This window comes from Lepidochelys kempii, chromosome 23 (assembly GCF_965140285.1).
Source record: "Lepidochelys kempii isolate rLepKem1 chromosome 23, rLepKem1.hap1, whole genome shotgun sequence".
Classification (NCBI taxonomy): Eukaryota; Metazoa; Chordata; order Testudines; family Cheloniidae; genus Lepidochelys; species Lepidochelys kempii.
The window spans coordinates 3,770,291-3,792,045 of record NC_136402.1 but is presented as its reverse complement, the minus strand read 5'-3'; the positions used below and the strand labels follow the sequence as shown (position 1 = coordinate 3,792,045).

Below are 21,755 nucleotides of genomic sequence, written 5' to 3'. Positions count from 1 at the left end.
TTGGGGCCTTCTCTTCCCCGGGAGGGGGGCGAATTGGCTGGCGTAGCTATAGGGGCATAACTCTTGTGTTCTAGCTCTCCCTGGTACAACTTCCAAAGTGGAGTGGTTATTCTGGAGTAGAGCGTGCAAACAAGGGGCTCTTCCGGGCTAGCCGGAGTAGCGGGATAATTATTCCAGGGGAGCGATACCCACCAATTTCCCCAGGTAGGCCAAGTTCTCACTGGGGATCCCCGGGGTGACTTGCCCCCAGCAGCTTGAGGGCGGGTTGCTTAGGACGCTTGCTCCCAGCAATTACTGCCTGATCCGCCCCCACGGAGATGGGGAAGGGGGTCCAGGGTGTGTCCCCACCCCTCCAGAGAAGATGAACGAATCATGCTTTAGCTCTTTCGCTCGAGGATCTCAAAGCACTTTACAGATTATTATTATTGATTTTTATTATGGTAGCACCTAGGAACCCCAGGTATGGCCCCGGCCCGCATTGTGCAGGGCGCTGTACATTTTCATGGCTCTTAGGTGTATTACAGTAGCACTTAGGCACCCCAGGCATGGCCCCGGCCCGCATTGTGCCAGAAGCTGTACAAACATGGAGCAAACAGACAGCCCTTGTCCCAGTGATCCAAGCCTGCCCAGCCCCCTGGTCCAAGCCCAGATGACAAACTCGAGCCGCTGCCTGTGTGCCAAAGTTCACACTGCAATTCTATGCCTGCTAGCTGGAGCTGAGCTCGCCCACGTCTGCCCCCCAGGGGGTGCAGCAGGCCCCAAGCTGGAGGGGAGAGGTACCCGGAGAGACAGCTGGAAGGAGCAGCTGAGATGCACAGTGTCTGCCTCTGGAAGGAACCCGGGGCGGTTTTTGGGTCAGGCTGAAGAGAATGCTCCTGGTGCTGTAAGCAAAGGGAGCTGTTTGGATTCCTTCTGCGTTCAGTCGTCCGTTCTTTGTAAATAAACAAAACTGCCTCCAAGAAATAGCCAACTGCCTCCAACTTCTGCTCCCAGCTGGAACACCCACAGGGCCCCCAGCTTTGACTTGCTGCTCGGGTCAAAAAGGCGCAAGAGCATTGTTAACCTCGTTTCACAGATGGGGAAACTGAGGTACAGAGAAACCTGGAAAGCGGCTCCCCCCAGGTTCACACAGCAGAGCTACTTCTCAGTGCAGGGGACAGAACCCAGGAGTCCTGACTCCCAGCCCCCTGCTCAAACCACTAGATCCCACTCCCCTCTCAGAGCTGGAAATAGAACCCAGGAGTCCTGATACTCAGGCCTCCTAGAATCACCAGACCAGCCTTCCCCGTCGAGCTCATGGATCTTTGTTCATTGCTGCTTTTGAACCCACCCTTCAAGTAACTGGTGCAAAAGAAGAACCACCCTGGGGTCTGATTCCCTGTAGATCTCCAAGCCCTTCCCCAAAAAGATCAGTACCATTATCCCTGTTTTAAAGATGGGGAAACTGAGGCAGGGAGCAGGAACTTGCCCAGCAGAGCCAGTACGAGAACCCGTGTTTCCTGAGTCCCAGCCCAACGCTCCGTTCACTAGGCCACAGTGCCGTGCATGGGGCACCCGGCTGATAGCCGGCCCAGCCGGCATAGCTTGGTGTTGCTTGCGTGCCCGTGAGCTAGTTTTAAATCGTGAAGCTGGGGAAATGTCTCCGAGCTGAAGGGCAGGGGGCCGTAAATCAACCGAATGTTGCAAAATCCTGGCCCACTCTTGTCTCAGAGACTCAGTCCCGCGGGGCGTGTGATGTAACAGCCGCCGCATTGACTCAGTGAGGCAGCTCCCCACCAGCTCCCCCCTGGCTGGGTTTGGGATCCCCGGCGCTGTGGAGAACATGGGTCAGAGCATCTCCCGCTGCCGTGCGAAAGCGGGGTGGAAACTTCACAACGTGGAATCGAACCAACCCTGCTGGGCCTACGCCCTGGGGAACGTTCAATCCCAACTAGAGCTAAGCCAAGCCCACGCTACTTAGCCATGGGGTTCAGCCGGGCAACGGCTTGTTGCATGCCCCAGATTTCCTGTTAGCCCTTGAGTGTGTGGCCCCGGGGCTGTGCCCGGGGGCCCTCAGGGAGCTGGAGAATTGCTTCTCTTTAGAAGGTTAATGTGCCAAAAGGACTCCCAGGATCGAGGTCCCAGCCCATGGGATCCCCACCCACTGCAGGTGGGGATCTCCTTGTGCCTGTGTGGGTGTGTGCATATGTTTGGCCCTGACTTCAGCAGTAAAGCTGAGTTACTCGCAGCACTTCCCCTGGTCCGGGAGCAAGAAGCCCCGGGGGAGGGGCGGGGGGACGCCTCTCCAGTTGTGGGGGTAATTTACAGACCACGCCTCCCACTCTGCAGCTCCCGGTGTGGGCTGGAAAGCTCCCGCTGCCAGCGAGGGGAGGGGAGAGGAAATAACTCACAAGCTGCTCAGGGTCTCATTCATGTGGGGAAACCACCTCTTCCGGCTTGAAAGGGTACTGAGTCGCCTTAGGTCCTCGGTGGCACCATATTGAACGGCACAATATTGACCTTGGTTATACTAGTCCGTAATGGCATGATATTGACCTTGGTTATACTGGACTGTTGTCTGTAATGGCACGATATTAAACTTGGTTATATTGGTCCGTAATGTCATAATATTGACCTTGGTTACACTGGTCTGTAGCGGCATGATATTGACCTTGGTTACACTGGTTCATAATGGCATGATATTGACCTTGGTAATATTGTTCAGTCAAGGCATGATATTGACCTTGATTACACTGGTTCATAATGGCATGATATTGACCTTGGTTATATTGGTCCATAATGTCACAATATTGACCTTGGTTACACTGGTCTGTAGCGCCATGATATTGACCTTGGTTACACTGGTTCATAATGGCACAATATTGACCTTGGTTATATTGGTCCATAAAGGTCTGATATTGACCTTGGTTACACTGGTTCACAATGGCACGCTATTGACCTTGACAATACTGGTCTGTAACGGCACGCTATTGACCTCAGTTACGCCATAGTGTGCCCTCACCGTAGAATGCCGACACTGGTCTGTACTAACACACTATTGACCTCCGCTACTTAGGCCTCAAAGAGCATGTTGTTGATCTTGGCACTCTAATGACAGACAATTGTTCCAAGCTAGCATCAGCTAGACCCTGGGACAGCTTCTCCTTCTGAACCCTCCCCAAGTGCCCTGATGGGGCGACCAGTGATGTCTTCCCCCCTAGGTCTGAAGCCTGTGCAGCTGTTCCTACACCTCCCTGCCTGCAGCCCCCTCAGGCAGGCACAGGAGATGGCCAGAGCGCTCGGTGCGCCGGTTGTCGCCAGCTGGTGCATACCCCGGCCACTGCAAGTCAGAGCAACCCCCAGTCTGCTCTAGTCTGCCCTGGGGCAGAGAATCAGGGGGCTTGAAGGTTTACTGACAGTGCCAGAGAACCTGCCCACCCGGCCCAGATTCAGCTGGCCATAATGGCACCATATTGACTAGCTCACATCTCTCTACAGAGGCCCCTTTCCCAGAGTTATACTGGGTAACGTAGTTCTGCTGTGAGGCTCCAGGCTCATTCCACCCCTCGGCCTCTCTGTGGAGAGGTCTACGTCTGAGGCAGTGTTGATCCCCACCCCCTCAAAAAAAACCCCTCTCCATGCCTCAGTTTCCCTGTCTGCGAAATGGGGGTGTTGTTCCTTCTCTCCTTTGTGAAGCACTTTGAGATCTAGGGATGATTTGTAAATTGCCTTTGGCTGCTGAGCCACTCCTATAGGCAACATTGTGGGTGGAGACTGCCCAGAAAGCTGGGTTCTATCCCTGGCCTCGGGTAGGTCCCCTCCCCCAGCTCTGCGCCTCAGTTTCCCCTATCTGAAAAATGAAGGTGGCACCAATGACTCGATCTTTGGCACTGGGCTCCTGCACCGCGGAGAACCCGGCCCCTTTAAGGACGTTCACACTGCCCTATTGTTGTCTCCCAGGGGCACACAGGGAGCCCTTGCCAAGTGGCACCACTGCGCTGGCCAGTTGTTGATTTCCCAGCCTGGAAATTAGCAGGCCGTGTCTTGGGAACCTTGACGCTAAGGGAGATGTCATGCCTTTGCCAGGCTCTCATTTCCTGCATCCCAGAAAACCCCAGACTTCCTGGCAGAGCTGAACCACCCAGATGCGGTGCCATAAACCCAATGTCCCCGGGAGCCCTCCCTCTGGGAACGGGCCCTCTGCCCGGCTAAACCAATGGCCAGCCCTGCAGCCGACCCCCGCCGCTCAGGGGAGCGCACTGCACAAGCCTGGAACCTGGTTCTCAGTGTCGGTCGGCTCTGGAGTGACGACCGTTTACACTAGCTGGGGATCTGGCCCCGCCGACTCCAGCCGAGCGAGGCTGATTTCCCCCGGCAGGGGATCTGGCCCGTTTGCACAGCTGGGGCTGGCCCCTTTCCCAGCAGCTGTTTTTTTCAGAGCAGACGATATATTTGGTGATTTATTTTCTGGCTTCGATCTGAACGGGCGCAAAGGGGCTTTTAAAGGGGCCGCACCGTCTGGCCAGACCCAAGGCCTAACGCTGAGGTCTTGACTCTTAAACGGCACCAGAGATGGGGTGTCCCGTCCCACCCCAGGCTTGTGCCCCGACTTTAACAGGGCAGCACCTGATGCCTCACAGGATTGAGGCCCTGGCTCCCACTGATTTCAACAGGCGCAGGATGCCAGGCCAGGCTTCCCATCCCGTAAGGGGGTGGAGAGCTGGTGGGGGTGGGGGGGGAGGGAGCGTTAATGTGGGGTGGGCCCAGAGGAGGGAGTGTGAAGGGGGCCACGGGTGGGGGGGACAGGAGGAGGGACCCAAGGGGGGAGCAAGAAGGGAAGGAGGAGCTCTGAGTGCTGAGGGGAGCGGGGAGTGCAGCAGAGGGGCAAAGGGTGTGAATGTTGGGGGGGCACAGGGGAGGGGTGTGAATGTTGGGGGGCAGAGAGGGAGGTGTGTGAGTGCTGGGGGCACAGGACGAGGGGGGTGAAAGTAGGGAGGCCATGTGCTGGGGGAGGGGTGTGAATGTTGGGGGGGCACGGGGGAGGGGTTTGAGTGCGGGGGGGGCTAGGTGCTGGGGGGGTCATTCTAGCCCCCCACTCCTGGTGCGGCTGCACTGGTTGGTGCCACAGCCCCCCGGCGCAGCCAGAGCGAGCCCTGCGGCCTTTCCCACGCCCCGCAGCCTCCGAGCGCTCCCAGCTGAGCTGACAACCGCCCTGGCCCCACACTCCCTCCCCGGCCCCCGCCCCAGGCTGGGCCCACCGGGCTGCACGTCCAGAGCTGCAGCTGGACTCCCCCGCAGCCAGTGCTCCTGCCCCGCTCCCCACAGCGCCCCCTGCTGGGCGAGGCCGGGACTGGAGTAGCCAGGAGCTCCCCCCACAGCCAGCGCCCTGCCCCGCTCCCCACAGCGCCCCCTGCTGGGTCAGGCTGGGACTGGAGTAACCGGGGGCTCGCCCCACAGCCAGCCTCTGCCCCGCTCCCCACAGTGCCCCCTGCTGGGACAGGCTGGGACTGGAGTAACGGGGGGCTCCCCCCACAGCCAGCCCCTGCCCCGCTCCCCACAGTGCCCCCTGCTGGGACAGGCTGGGACTGGAGTAACCAGGGGCTCCCCCCACAGCCAGCCTCTGCCCCACTCCCCACAGCGCCCCCTGCTGGGACAGGCTGGGACTGGAGTAACCAGGGGCTCCCCCCACAGCCAGCCTCTGCCCCACTCCCCACAGTGCCCCCTGCTGGGACAGGCTGGGACTGGAGTAACCGGGGGCTCCCCCCACAGCCAGCCCCTGCCCCGCTCCCCCCTCCCAGCGCCCCCTGCTGGGAACGGAGTACCTGTGAGCACTCGCACACTGTGCCGAGCCGGGCATGGCCCCCACAACTCCAGCGCGTGCCCCTGAGTCCCAAAACAAGAGGCGAGTCGCCGAGTCCGAGCGGCCGCCTCAGCCCTCTTCCCTCCAGCCACTGCCAACGCCTCCACCGCCTCTGCCCAGCACATCGCGCCTGGCAGTGCCTGCCGTCGGCAGCACAAAGACCTGATTCTTCCTCCGGCAGGTCCAGGGAGCTGCGCTCGGCGGCTGGGAGCTTCCATTGTGCCTGCCTCCCCGAACGGAAACCGGGGGTCAGGACGCCTGGGTCCTCACCCCAGCTCTGGGGGCCAGCAAATTCTAGTGGCCAGAGCACAGGGCTGGGGGGCAGGACGCCTGGGTTCTCACCCCGGCTCTGGGATGGGAGTGGGATTTAGTAGGTTAGGGGTGTGGGAGGGCTAGGGCGCAGGACTCCTGGGGTCTGTTCCTGACTCTCCAAGGGGGATAGGATCCAGTGGCTTGAGCAGGGGTGGGGCAAGTCAGGGTTCTAGTCCCAGTTTTGGAGCTGTGGTTAGGGCTGAAATCAGGGGGTGCTCATCAGCTGTGAGAATCAGTCTCAGAGGCACCCCAGATCAGCAGCTCCGTGTGAAGATCTTGGCCTCATTACGGGGCCTAAAAATTTCCAGCTCTGGCTTTGCTGAGGGTCCCTGTGCTGGGTCCTAGGAGCCCACAAGCTCCTTGCTTCATAACCACCTGGCTCATGGGTCACGTGACCCCCCCCCCAACCTGCCCCCAGGCCTAGAGAGCAGCCAGGGAGGGACCCATGCCATCGAAAGGGACTCAGGGATCTCCCCAGGACATAACACCCTGGCATCCACCCTCTGCTCTGGCCATACTTAGGCGGGGCATGACTCTTCCAGGGGCAATATGGCCGGCCACCCAGTTGGCACAAGGGCTGTTAGGAGAGGCAGTGTTGCCTAGTGGCTAGTGCACTGGTCTGTGCTGCAGGACACCTCAGTTCTATTCCCAGCTCTGTCACTGGGCAACCTCGGGCAAGTCCTCCCCCAGCATGCCTCAGTTTCCACATCGGTCAAATGATTTTTTGTAAAGTGCTTTGAGATCGGCGGGTAATCCCACCGAGGGACATGGGACGGGAATCCGGCTGCTACCGAGGCAGGCCAAGGTGAGGCAAACAGCCGTGCACCCTCTGTCGCACACCAGGAGAATGGGGAGGGGAGAGAAAAAAATCGCAGCAGCCGTCTAGTCCAGCCCACGCGCCCCAAGGCAGGACAACGTATTCCCTAGCCCCGCCCTGACAGGGGTTTCTCTAACACCTGTTCTTAAAAACCTCCCATGATGGGGATCCTACAACCTCCTTTGGGAGCCTGGTCCAGAGCTTCACTCCCCGGAGAGCTACAAAGTTAGTCCTGATATCTCACCTCAGTCGGCCTGTGTTATGCAGGAGGTGAGACTAGATGGTCGCAGTGGACCCCTCTGGCTTTATGATCGATGCCTGCTCTCCTGACCCTGCTCTCCAGAGCCCCGACTACCACTGCTCGGGCTCACTGCCACACCAGGTCCTGACCAGGCACGGGTCGGGGGTGGGGGAATGGAACCTGGGTGCCCCCACATGACAGTAGCAGAGACTCAATTAACAAAGCGCTCGTCCATTTCCTCGCCTTTCCCCCCTGCCGTCGGCGTGACAATCCTCCGGCCGGGTCAAACGTTGGCGGGGCGCGGCCTGCCACAACTCAGCACAAAACCAACACAGCAAAGCGATTTCTCACCGAGCGGGGCACGGCTTGTCGAGGGCCTGTAACGGTGCCTGTGTAGGCCGAGCGCTTTCCAGGCAGGAGGCTTCAAGTGCTTTGTGAGCTGTGGGAACCCCCCTCTCAGGTGAGGGCGTGCAGGGTTTGTTTTTGCCCTGGCACCGGAGCGCTGCTGTCACTGGGGTGGGGCAGGGCTGCTATTTACACAGACTTGTCCTTTGCTAATATGCAGCCACTTCTGGGTTGGAACATACTTACGTTTTATATAGGGATTCCTCACCTGTCACTGAGATGCGGCCGCCTCTGGGACAGGGCGCAGCAGCTGTTTACACAGTGGTCCCTTACCTGTCAGTGAGATGCAGCCACCTCTGGGACAGAGCACAGCAGCTGTTTACACAGTGGTCCCTTACCTGTCAGTGAGATGCAGCCACCTCTGGGACAGGGCGCAGCAGCTGTTTACACAGTGGTCCCTTACCTGTCAGTGAGATGCAGCCACCTCTGGGGCAGGGCGCAGCAGCTGTTTACACAGGAATCCCATACCTGTCACTAAGATGCAGCCACCTCTGAGGCAGGGTGCAGCAGCTTTTTATCCAGGGATCCCTTGTCCAGCACTGAAATGCAGCAGCTTCTGGTGTGGGCTATGGCAGCTGGCTAGCGAGGGTTTGCTCACCCAGCGCTGAGATGCAGCTGCCTTTAGGCTGGAACAAAAGGCAGCTGTTTGCACGGGAGTCACTCACCCAGTACTGAGCTGCAGCTGCCCCTGGTGCAATAAAGATACCCCCTCCCCTGAACCTACCACCCTGGTAAAACAAAGGAAGTCTCCCGAGAGAGCTACAGGCAGAGATTCGGCATCTGAGGCCTGAAACTGGCCTACGTACCCCTGAAAGCCTCATGCCATGGCTGGGTCTTTGCATGGGTGAATTTCACTTCAAGAATACAAGCATCTGCATACACACACACACAGAGCAGATACAGGCCAGACAACAGCAGGGTCTCACACACACACACACTTAAAGGGATCTCGGATCATCACACTGGATTGAAACAGGGGCACCTTGGCTTGGCTGGCAGCTGCATTTGGAGAGCAGAAATCTGGAGCCGGAGGAGTGGGGATACCAAACTGATCGGAAGAAAGAAAAGCGGGGGGGGGGGGGGCGGGGAATGAGAAAAAAAAGGGGAGTGGGGCAGAGATGGCCCAAATGCCGCCCTGCTAACCATAAGCTCCTGCCGTCTCGCGTATTCGTTTTCAGCCCAAAATGTTCCATTGTCGTAACTGAGCATGAACTCACCGCTCAGGAATGCACTTCAAAAATGTGATTATTCTCTTGAAAGAAAACACGTGTTGGCCAAATCCTGGGGAGCGCGGGCAGGAGGGGGAAGCCGGCATGGGGGCTGAGCTGAGCGACGCTCCGCTCCGACTGCTGACAAACTGCTGCCATGCGAAACGCACCAACGAAACTCACCAATGCTGTGAGCTGAAAGCTGGGGTGGGTACAGGCGTGTGGGAAAGTGCGATGCACGTGTTTGAGTGTGTGTGTCCAGGTGTATTCGTGTGTGTTAGTGAGAGAGAGACAGAACACGGCAGGGCCTGTCTCCTCCATACAGGAGAGGAGGAAACCTTGGCAGAGGTTCGGCCTAGTTCTGGCTCAAAGCACAGATGTGATGATGTGAGCGACGTCTCAGCTGACGCATTGAGCTGGATTTCTTCCTTTCCGAAGGATTGGTGCTGGTTCAGGGCCAGCGAAAGCTCATGGCACCCACGACAATAGCCCCAAGCTCTTAATTAGCACCTGGCATCAGCAGATCTTAAAGGAGGCCAGTCTCTTTATACTGATGGGGAAACTGAGGCACAGTGACTCGCCCAAGGTAGCCAAGCAGGCCAATGGCAGAGCCAGGAATAGAACTCAGGTCAGACCGGAACACAACCCGCTGGGCCACACTGCCTCCACTTCTTAACTCTTGCTCACACCCACAGGGCCAGGATACCATCGCCTGACACCGTGTGTGGTCATCGACAACAGTGTAAAGCGGGTGCATGCAGGTCTGAGCAGACAGAGTTTTGCACCCGCTGATGCAAATGGCCTGCAAATTGCAGGGTGGTAGAGAATCAGGCCCGGTGCCTGTAGCCAATTCTTTGAACCCAATTCCACGAACCCAATTCCACATTACCGGTGGGTAGAGAGGGGACGGTAGCGCAGGAGATGGAAAGCTGCAGCAGCCCAGATGGATTTCCAATCATGCTGTTTAAAACACCCTGGGTTGTCTTTACATTTAACTCCAATGGCCAATGAGCAGTCTGGAGAAAGGCCCTCTTTGTTAAATATACAACAAACCGGTACCCTATTGGTGCTACCATAAATCAGCCTAGAGTGAGCTTCCCCACAGCAGTGCCCTGCTGTAACCAGCCGGTCACGCTTCCTGATTGGTCGAACTGCAGCCACCAGACTATCTGTTCCCCCCTCCCCCTATTCTGCGAAGACTTTGTTATATTGTGTTGCCTAAGAAACTGGATTCTTGGAAAGTAGAAAGTAGACCCCTCCCTCCTGAAGAGAAAAAAATAGGGAGAGAGATGGGCCATTTTCAAATGTAGCCCCCCCGCCCCCGAAAAATAGAAATGTCAGTTTCAAATGTACCACTCCCGCCTCGCAACCCTGCCCCACCATAAATAACAGCCATCATGGTTTCAAATGCTCCCTGAAAATAGAAATATTGGTTTCCAATCTATTCCTACCCCTGCCACGTCTCCCGGTGCCTTTAATCTGGATGAGACCCAGACTGGAAACTGCTGCAGTACGTTACCAGCACAGGCTAAAGCTCCCTAGACGAGCTATTCTCACAGACTCGGCCCCCCACCCCAAGCCCGCGTGAAAGGGTCAGGAGTCTCGAGCCCGTCCCCCAGCCAGACACTTGGGTTTTCCCCACCTTCCCTTGGCCAAAGCGAGATGATTTAACTGGGAATTGGTCCTGCTTCGAGCAGGGGGTTGGACTAGATGACCTTCTGGGGTCCCTTCCAACCCTGATATTCTATGATTCTACGATTCTATGAGAGAGGGCCGTGGATCCCGCCCAGCCACCCCCTCCGATGAAGCCATTTCCCCCTCTCAAGCATCACTCCTGGAGTCCAGCGCTCCGTCTGGGGGCAGGGGAATGCTTTGCCTTTTTAAGGCATGGCTGAGAGGCGACCCGCGGTCAGATTACTCACTCCCTGCTCTGGTGGCGTGGGAACCAGCGGCTTGGTCTGAACTCCACCGGTCCTGCTCCTTCCCCCACCACCCCCTCTTCTCCCTGGGAGAGTTCACACAAGTGCTTCCAATTTAAGAGGGGAAAGAGAGAGAGAGAGGATCCCCTGCAGAGCAGACAGACACGCGCACACCCCCAGCTGACATGGGCTTGTCCCAACCACGCTGCTATCCCTACTCACGCTACAGGCCCTGATGGGCCAGGGGCCACCCAAAGAGCTTACATTCAATGGACGCAGGCAGAAGTAGCACCCTCGCCGTTTGACTGATGGGGAAACTGAGGCATGGAGTGGGGCTGAGGAGAGCAACGTGCCCAAAGTCACCCCACAAGCCGGTGGCACTGCTGGGACCTGCGTCCCAGCCCAGGGCTGGAAACCTCAAGGTCAACCTGCCTCGCTGCTTAACCAGCGCTTAGCTGAATATTTCCCATGTGCAGCCTGCACTTTGCCTGCTAACCGCAGGGTGTAGTTTGACAGCTACCTCTCCCCCCACCACGCACATCTGGACAGAGCCCCCCTGCTGTGGGGAGTTTGTCCCAGCGGGTCAAACCCATCTCCCCTACAGCCAGGGTTACAGAAGTGACCTTTTCCCATCAAATCCAAGCCTGATTTAGAGATTTCTGTTCTAGGGCGGATCCATATCGGGCACCCAACACCATAGCATCCGAGCCCCTCACTATAAAGTATATATTCCCTCAACCCACCCCCCTGGGGATCAAGACAGGGCTCTTATCCCCCACTGTACGGATGGGGAAACTGAGGCACGGAGCAGCTTGAAACCGGGTCTCCTGAGTCCTCACCTACCACCCCATCTCTAACAGCTCTAACACGCTGGCTTAATGCTGATGGGGGCTCCAGATCCCCTCATCCATCAATGGGCTTTGGGGTCATTGGTAAAAGCGAGGCCCTGGAATGGACAGAAAGAATGTGGGGCGGGGGGGAGAGGAGTAGGTTCCTGCCCAATGGGTCCCATCTACCCCACCCCTAATCTAGACCACCTCCAAAACGGCAGGGCTGGCTCAGGCCACCGGATTGCCCCCTGCCTGTGGGGCCAGTCCAGATCAGAAGTACCAGGCCCTGTTCCCTTCCCCATGGCAGCAGAACAAACAGAGCTGTGCTGGGGTGTGAAATAAGGCATACAACACCTCCTGCCCCGATGAGGCAGAGCGGATGCCTCATCCAGCTCCCCTGGGGGGAGACGGGGTCTTTGCCCTGCACCCCGCCCCCCCCAGCCCAGTGAGCAGAGGGTGGGTCTAAGCAGTAAAATTCTGACCTGGATCCGGAACGACCCCCGAATTCAGGAGGGTTTGGGTCAGGGTGTCCCCTTGCCCCACCCCGAGGCTGGGACTGGCAGTGCAGTTAGGATCTGGATCAGAACTTTTCCCAAAGTTCAGGGGTATTTTGAATAGAACCCAGGAGTCCTGAGTCCCAGCCCTCCTCCCCCCAACCCAACCCACTAAACCTCACTCCCCCTCAGAGCTGTTGAGAGAACCCAGGAATCCTAACGCCTACCCCACCCCCCACCCTCTAACCACTAGACCCCACTCCCTTCCCAACTCCTGCAAAGCAAACCCAGCAGTTCTGACTCTCAATTGCCACCCCTGCCTCTTATCCTACTAAACCCCCATCTCTACCGCTCCCAGAGCTGGGGTAGAACCCGAGTCCTGACTCCTGCTTCCCTCTGCTCTAATCACTCGACCTCACTGCCTTCCCAACTCCTGGGAATAGAACCCAGGAATCCAGATTACCGTCCCCTCACCGTCCAACTCTAACCCACTAATCCCAACTCCCTTACCAGATCTGTGAATAGAACCCAGGAGTCCTGCTCCCGTTCCCCACTTCCCCCATTTAACTAACATTCTCTGGAAGGCAAGTGAGCCCAGCACCTCCAAAAGCCAGGGCCAGGAGATTTCACATGGAAGAGCTGGGTCCCATAGCAAGCACTGTTGGGCTCAGGGCCTGGAACAGAAGTAGGTCAGCCGGGCGGAAAGACGGTGAGGGGCTTGGGAAGTGTTTCGATTTCAGGTCCCATTGCCCTCCGTCACTGAGTCATGGGCCTGGGGCACTTCCGGTCAATGTCGGCCAATGTCAGTTTCGCCATCCACGCAAACCGTCCAGGACACAGCTAAGAATCTCCATTTGCAGGTGGGCAACGTCGGAGAAACGCTGCTTGAGAACCTGTCCCACCCTCGTGCGTATAAAAGGGTGAGGGAGACCAGGTGTGGGAGAGGTAATTTTTTCCTGGGACAAAATTTTATTTTGTTTGACTTTCTTGGACAGCCCACCTGGTCTCGCTAATATCCTGGGGCCCACACGGCTCCACCCATCAACTGTGCTGCGGTGAAGGCTACACAAAGCCCGTTGCTACAGCTCTGCTGACAGCCGGCTTATAAAGCTTTCACTTTTCGAATCGCAACACCGATAACCCTTGCCCGACTCCTCCCCCCGACCCCAGCCACGATTCCCCTGCTGCAACTGTGGAAAAGTTAAATCAATAAAAATAGAAAAACCGTCCTGAAGAAGAGCTCCGTGGAGCTGGAAAGAGTCTCTCTTCCACCAACAGAAGTTGGTCCAATCAAAGAGATCTGGCCTCTCCCCCCCCACCCCACCCCCCACCCCTCATGCTTAAAAATAAACACTGATTTAAAAAAAAAAATCAAAATCTTCCAGGACGAATTGTTCCCCCCTTGCCTTAAATTGCAGCAGCTCTGGAGGTTAGTACACAGTTATATCTTACCCTCGGGCCACCCCGGGGGACTGAATCTCCACCAAACCACTGCCCAAACTGAAACCAAGCAGCAGCCGAGAATCACTGCCGCCATGGAAGGTGCTGGCCTGCGTGGGACACCGCTTCCCTCGAAGGGATGGAATCCAAACTGCATATGTGTGTCCTAGACCCCTATACCACATGCAGCTAGAAGCGATTCTCCTTTCGCTCAAGTGGCAATGGTGGCCCTCTGGCATGGGCAGAGCTGGGTCCTGTCGCCTCTGCAGGCCTGAAATTCGGAGTGGTTGATGTATATGGACCAGGGAGGAGATCCACAGGACCATGCCTCATTCAGTGCACAGAGTAGATAATGCTCAAGGAGAGGCTCGGTGGGGGCATTTAAATCCAGGGAAAGAATTTTGGCAAAAGCTGTTCTGGTTATTTGTGATTTCTCCCTTGGTGCTGTGTGAGCATGGCAGGGTGTCCATGTGAGAGAGAGGACACGCAGGAGAATGCCAGTTTGGGTATGGTTCTGAGCCCTTCCTACAGGGTGTGTTCAAACCCCATTGAGATTGATAGGTGTGAACTCGCCCTTCAATTCACATAACTGTAAGCATGAGACCGCACTTAAGACAAAAGGGGGGCAGATAGCAAAGCTGGGCTGACTATTGTTTTGGGAAGGGGTGGGGGAAGAGAGAACTGCCAAAAACTGACGTCAGACAAGAGCAGAGAGACAGGCAAAAAGCAAGAAAGTCCAGCAATAGCCCGTGAGCACCACGTGACCCTGGAAAATGCCAGAGAGAGATTTTTTTGGATAAAGAGGCTTGGGGCGGTAAGCTAAGGAACTGCTCCAAGCAGGCCTTCATACGTTCCTTAGAAATAAACAAGATTGCATCAAAGAAAATACCAGACTCCATCCATTTCTATTTCCAGCGGAACATCCCCAGGGCTCTGAAATTTGACTAGCTGCTAGGGTCGAGAGGGGGCAACAGTCTGGAGATGAGTGAGTGAGAGAGAGAGAGAGAGTGTGTGTGTGTGTGTGCAAATGATTGTGAGTGTGTCCTTTTTATCCCCAACACTCCCCCATCCCCTGGCGATAGCCGTCCCAACAGCTGTAAATTAATGTTTCATTTCCTGGTTCTCTCCAGTTAGCTGTGTCAGCCACTCACCCATCAGACAAGTCTTGGCAGAAGCTTCCCTCGCCAGCCCAGTGTAACCAGCCCACAGGCGGAGGAGTGAGAGCTGCCAGGCCCGGGCTGAGGGCAGAATTGGGTGTATGCGACTGAAAGACCCATTTACCTCTATGACCTACTGACATCACCAGGGACAACCATGATGTCACATGTAGAGGGTGTGACATCACTCTGGGTGACTGTGACATCACATGTGGAGGCCGTGATGTCACGCCAGCTTGCATGTGGCATCACACGAGGCAGGTGTGACGTCACACCAGGGTGGCCGTAAGGTCATATGAGGAGGGGTGATGTCACTCGGGGTGACTGTGATGTCACATGACCAGGTGATGGCATCACTCTGGGGCCATGCCAGGGTCACCGTCACGTCCTTTGTGGAGCAAATGCAGAGCAGTGAGACCGTGGGACTGAGGATAGCCACGCTCAGAGGGTGTGATGTCCCAGGAGTGACGGTGATGTCCAGCGCAGAGGGCACGAGGTGGACGACCATGATGTCATGGCCATGGAATAGCCCTTCCACACCACCAGGAGGGCAATGGCCTGTTGACACATCAAGGGTTAAGGCTGCTAAATAGGATCAAGGCATTCTAGTTCCGGACTAAGAGGGTCCACACAGGGAGTTAATCTGGAGTCAGTCCTTGGGGAGATAAGCCCTTATGCACCCATTCAACAAAAAAAGCAGGACCCACGTGGCCCTTCTGCCAGCCACCTGGTAGCTGCGTGCCTTGCAAACACTAGCAATTTACCCCAGCAGACAAGTGGCCAAGTGGCTAGCACCCCGGTCTGGGACTCACAAAACCGAGTCTATTCCCCACTCTGTCGCTGGCCTGCTGGGTAACCTTGGGCAAGCCCCTGTCTCTGTGCCTCAGTTTCCTCCCTCACTAAAACGGTGATGGTACTGACCTTTGTGAAGGGCTTTGGGGTCCATGGCTGGAAAAAGCGAGGGAATATTTAATATTAGCCTCATTTAACAAACACCACAGATGGGGAAACTGAGGCCCAGAGGGATGACGTGACCTTGCTAAGGTGGCCGAGTTGGGAGGCGGGTGCGGATCTCCTGGGCCCCAATCAGAATAACGGACTTTTTTCAGTTCAGTGGCAGGGCCGAAAAACCAAAAGAAGGTTGGTTTGGGTTGAACCAAACCAACCGTTTCCCCAGAGTTTCGGTGAATTGGAAAAGTTCATTCTGGGTGTGTTCCAGAGCAGGGATTTGACCCTGAGCTCTCCAGAGCTTGGGTGGGCATCCTAGTCACTGGATTAAAAGGTACAGGGGAAGGGGCAGTAGCACTGGTTTGTGAATCCGTGTCAAATTCCCCAATCATTTCGGCTTGATTGAAAGGGCAATTTCCGACAAAGTAACGGCCTGAAAAACATCACCCACTTCTGTCTCACTCCCCACTCGTGCAGTTCAGGTCACACCGAATCCAAATTTTATCCTGGTGCCTTGGCCACAAGAGCATCTTCCCCTTAGAGGGTGACTTCTAAAGCAGAGGGGGCATCAAGTGAACCCCTGACAGACGTGCAGGGCAGGTAGCTAGTTACGCTGCTAGATACCCGCTGTTCGCTTTAAATGGGTCAAAGCCGGAGCCTGGGAAAACTGAGACAGAAAAGGGAGAATGTCCGAAATGAGGAGCGTTCGGCATTTCCAATTTTGGTATGGAAAAAAAAAAAAAAGTCCATTACAAGATGAGTAATAAGAAGAGCTGAAAGAGGCATATAAATAAATGGATTATTTTGGGCCCCGGCTTGGTGAGTTTGTGACCTGCAGCCCCGGCTGGGAAGCCGCGGGAAAGAGACTGAAACGTCTGAAGACACTTGTCTTGCTAACGAGGCTCTGTTCCTGTCCGAACAACCGGCTGAAATTGGACAGTGGGCCCGATTCTGCCGTTGTTTCAGCTTCATAGAGTGTATGGCCCATCGAGTCCCATCCGGATAGCGCAACCCAGTGAGGTTCACTCTGTACTGGGCCCACTACATAACTGGGGGCTGGGTAAAGCGTCAAGTGCAAAGTACTTCTCTGAGGAAGGAAAAAATCAAATGCACAACGGCAAAACAGGGAATAACTGGCCAGGGGGTAGCCCCGCGGGACAGGTACTGGGAGGCTCGAGTGGATCACAAAATGATAGGACCCAACAGCGTGATGCAGTTTTAACATAACGTCGTTCTGGGGTGTATTCACAGGCAGGCGTGTCGTACGGAAGACCCGGGAGGTAATTATCCCGCACTGCTCGGCTATGCTGGAGTGCAGTGTCCAGTTCTGGGCACCGCGCTTTAGAAGAGACGTGGCTAAATTGGAGAGAGGCCAGAGGAGAGCCACGAAAAGGATCCAAGGTTTAGCAAACCTGCCCTAGGAGGAGAGGTTAAAAAAAGTGGGTAGGTTTAGTCTGGAGCAAAGCAGACTGAGAGTGGACCTGAGAACAGTTGTCAGATACATTAAGGGCTGTTCGAGAGAGGACGGGGGTCAGCTGTTCTCCACGTCCGCTAGAGGCAGGACAAGATGCAATGGGTGTAATCTGCAGTGAGGGAGATTGAGGTGAGATATCAGGACAAACTTGCTAACTCTCTGGGGAGTGAATCTCTGGAACAGGCGAGGTCATGGGATCCCCGTCAGAAGGTTTTTCAGAACAGGCTGGACAAACCCCTGTCAGGGCTGGGCTAGGTTGACTTGCTCCAGCCTCAGCGCAGGGGGCTGGACATGATGGCTTCTCGAGGTCCCTTCCAGCCAGCATGTCTATGATCCTTTCTCTTCAGGTGGAGACTGGCTGCCTTCCTAGAAGATCTTCCTAGAAGATCTCAAGAGAAGGCGGATGAACTGCTTCCCTTGGAAGTTGGTTCTGCTGGTCTAATCACCCTCACCGTTAAACTTTCAGGCCTTATGTCCAACTGGAGCGTATCTGGGTTCACTCCACCCATTGGCTCGTGTTCGGCCTTTCTCCACTAGATGGAAGAGCCCATTTACACATGGGCGTCAAATCCGGAATCACTCCAGTGACTTTGAGTTCGATCTCATGTACACACCAGTGTGACTCTAGAGTGACTCCAGTAACTAAACTAAACTAACTTTCTTTCTTTCTTTCCCTCCCCACGGCCCCTGGCTTTCCCCTTACACTCACGCAGACTGAGCACACTCCTATTCTGCTGGAGTCTCCTCCATGAAGCCTCTGCTAAACAAGGAAAAAATGAACCGAGCCTGAATTCGGCCCAGTTGTTGCATCTTAATGATCTGAGGCCCCCAGTCCTTCAGAACGAACACCGCAGGCGGCAGGAAAAGCCGCCACAGTGAATACCATAAGGGCTCAGGCGAGAGGCAGGGACAGGGTGTGTGCCTGGTGTGGGTGGGTGGGTATATGTGTACTGCCCAGTGCACAGGGAGAGGTGTTGTGGTTGTGTGTGTGGCGGATACCTGTGTAGGGGACATCTGGGTAGGGTAAAAGGTGTGTGCTCGTGTTTAGGGTATACAGTGAGTGCACGTGTCCCCCCGCTGTGTGAGTGTGCTGGGTGAATGAAGCGTGCACATATGTGTTGGGGGGGCCAGGTAATATGGTGGGGAGGGGTACCCGCTGCTCCCTGCCAGAGAAATTGAGACCAGCTGTGTGTGTTTGTGCGTCGAGGGGTGCACGCTATATAGTGTATATGGCCACTGAGGAGAAGACGAGGGAGAAAATGAACTGCACATAACAGGTGTCAGTCACGTCGCCTAATGCAGGGCTGCGGGGGACACAGATACTGCGCTGATGAGCCTGGGCTGAGAAGCTCTATCCACTGCAGGAGGCGTGTGAATGCTGTTGGTATGCGGGATACATGGGCTCTACACGTGAATTTAACGGGAGGGGTGTGTGTACAACCTACATGCTGTGTGAGTGTGTGTGTGTAGGTGGTGTGTATGTGCCTGGTGAATGTATAGCCTAGGCCGTAGACAGTGTGTGTGTGTGTTTACAAATGGTGCTGTGTGTATGAGTCTGATGAATATATAGTCTCGATGCTGTGTGTGTGTGTCCGTCTTTGGTGTACGTATAAGCTAGACGCTGTGTGTGTCGTTTTGGCATATGTATAGGCTAGATGCTCTGTGTGTGTAGGTGGTGTTGTGTGTAATGTGTCTGATCTGAATTTTCACACCACTTGGGCCGCAGGAGATGCGTGGGGTGTGTGCGTGTAAATCTATTTTTAGATTAGTTCCCTCCCGCCCCCCAAGAAACTCAGCGAAACAAGCAGCCCCTGGAAAAGTCTCCAGGCTTTTTGCGGACAGCGGGTCTATTAGGCCCTCTAGCGGGGAAAGATACAATAGCAGAGGGTCTGACTTCCTGCCCCTGGTCTTCTATACAGGGGGGAATTTCATCTTAGAATTGGACGCAGGGCTGGGCTAAGGCACCTGGCTCCTAAGACTACAGGTGGTGGAGAATTTGGTGATGAATTTTTTTTCCCCTCTGAAAATGCTGATTTGGCCAAACTAAGCTTTTCACAGCAAAGTTTCGGTTTTCATAAATTTTTCAAACCCCCCCCCCCCCCCATTTTTTTCTGAACAAAAACAAAGTTGCAAAATTGTCAAAAACTTTTGTTTTGTGATTTCTCCAAAGGGAACATCCGGATACAAAATGGCTTTTTGCTTCAAACTTTAAGCCCTGTGTGGTCTTTTTTTTTTTTTAAATGGTCACAACTGAAACAAACTGTTGCTCGCTCATCTCAACGGAGTGTTTTGCTTGACTCACCCTGAGCTTTTATTTCAGATTTTTTTGGCTGGTGAAAATTTGAGGGTCTGATTTTTCGGGCCAGTTTGGGATGGAAATGTTGTCTTTTGATATCTTGAAAACTTTTCCAGGATGGAAACACTGTTTCCCAACCAGCTCTGCCTGTGACATCAGAATTTCAGCTTTTTTGTTGTTGTTGTTAGTTTGTAGCCCTCATGTCTGCAAAGAAATGCTTGAAAACGTGACTGTGTAATTGACTCAGCGACGCTGCTTGAGTCTGCAGAGAGCCTGAGCCCCTTGTTCTGAGAGGAGTAAACTGCACCTTGCATCTCAATGGGGTGTTGACTCTGTGACCCACTGCTATCGGGGCCCCAGCTAACCCCACCTTAGCAGCTGGGCTCTCGGCACAGCAGGAGGAGAAGTACATAGTAAGCCCAGGCCACCAAGCAGAGAGACCCCAGATGCTGGGGCAAATTCTAATCAGTGCCTGCTGTTTTCTAACCTTTTTGGCTTTGCACGCTGAGCAGATGTCTCCATCTACTGGACTCTTTCCTTAGGGCCCCTTTGCTTAGAGGATCTTACCATGTCAGACGCTTTCAGCTCAGAGGAAAAGTTTAAACTGCTTCTCCAGCAAGACAGCGTGTTACCGTCTGCTGTTCCAACTGGAAATATCACTGGCACAAAGACTTCACATGGGGCTGAGGGCTTATCTGCAAGGGAAAGTTTTTTCACTCTAGGTTTTTCTGCTGTTATTATACCGGTATAACGCTCCCAAAACAGTGTGTCCTCTCTACTTCGGTTAAGCCAAGCTTCGGCGACTTCCCTTGTGAGTCATTGCAGCCACACAGCTCTGCGCTATTCCAAAATAACTGCACAGATCTCCCAGGGTGCAACGTTCTGCCACCAGGCTACTCAGTACATTCTGGGGTTTCTCTCACACAATTCTGTGGGATCCTTACTGGAATTCTGGGACTTGGAGGGGTCAGATTCACAAACTCCCACAATTCCTTTCCTGGTATCCCATACTTCACCTGAGTTCTTCTCCTGGATCCCCCAGGGGAACTTCTGTTATGCTGAAAGGTCTGAAAGGCTTCCATAAAAGGGGGACTTTGATCTACAGACAATCACAGACAATAGTTCAAGCTGATGGGCACATTAACCATGCTTCTTTCAGGATAAATGGAAGGAGCAATTAAGCCCCTTTATGGAGTGAGATAGCCAGAAATTAGAGAAGCCACCGCCCAAAGCAATTGGCTGCATGGCAAAGATAAGTGGAGCTATTCCATGTGGGCATAGGGGTTTCCCCGAGACTGACTGCAAAAACAAGGGACCGGGGGGGGGGGGGAGGGTGTGATAATTGGTTGCAGCTGCATGTGAGCCAGTAGCCGGCAAGAAAGCCATAGTGAGCATCGTCCAAGAGGGAAGAGAGCTCCTTGGGGCACAGGACAAGCTGGAGAGGCAGGCGTGGAAACTGGGAGTGAGGAAACTGCCTGCTGTTGTCTGTTCCTTCTGCATTCAAGGAAGCAGGACCATGCGTGGGTCCCTTGTAAATAAACAGGCTTGCAGCACAGAATAGACCTGACTCATATCTTCAGATCCTCCTCCCATGGGAAACAGTCCAGCAAGGCCCCGAATATTGACCCTCCACCCACTCCGGCCAACACTTCTGTACGGCATCACAGCTAAAGGAGAGACACAGCAGAAGTGGCGTCTCATGCATCTCTGTGACCTTAGGAAGGGATGCTGCTGGCAAATGGACCCAGGGGACCCCACCCGTGCTCCACCAGTGAATAGCCCCATCCTGAGTGGTCATGGCTCTCCCCTGCCTGGCGTTCTTTACGGCCATGCCAAGCGGGTTTAAAACACTAGCACTGATACACGTGTAAAGCCGCTGCCCTGCGTCAGCTGTCAGCAGTGGGGATGAGGCAGAAGCCGCCAACACAGTTGCCACACTGGGAGGGAAGGGGTAAAACAGGACCCAACCCGGGCCACCCAGCAGCCCCCCAGAGCCAGACCCATGCAGGGGAGACCCCGTACACACTCTGGGGGGTGCTGGAACTCAGGTGAGTTCTGGGGGCTGCAGAGAGGAGCCGGCCAGAATCTCAGGGACTGGGTAGTGGGCAGTCATGCTCAACAGTTGGAGCAGGAGTCAGTAGCCAGTAGCCAGAAATGGGAGCCCAGGGTCAGGACTGGAGTCAGAGCCACAGTCAGGAATCGGAGGGTCAGGACCGGGTGACCTGGGGAAGACCAGGAGCAAATGCTTGGAGCAGCCACTGAACGGCTGAGGCTGGGTTGTAAGATTCCCACCAGGCAGGTGGGGTAGCCAACCAGGTGGCCACTGCCAGCTAGCTGCGCTTGTTAGGTAGCCCAGAGACTGGCTCTGCTGCAGG

General features: G+C 55.2%; 1 protein-coding gene across 1 annotated transcript in view; it reads right to left on the bottom strand.

Moving 5' to 3' along the window:
* PLEKHG2 (pleckstrin homology and RhoGEF domain containing G2) overlaps window positions 1-5,862 on the bottom strand; it is a 55,136-nt gene extending 49,274 nt beyond the window's left edge. The window contains exon 1 of the mRNA XM_073321614.2: window positions 5,802-5,862. Within this exon, the coding sequence (XP_073177715.2) occupies window positions 5,802-5,836 (35 nt within the window). The 5' untranslated portion in view covers window positions 5,837-5,862. The remainder of the gene's footprint in view (window positions 1-5,801) is intronic.
* Window positions 5,863-21,755: the final 15,893 nt, after the last annotated feature.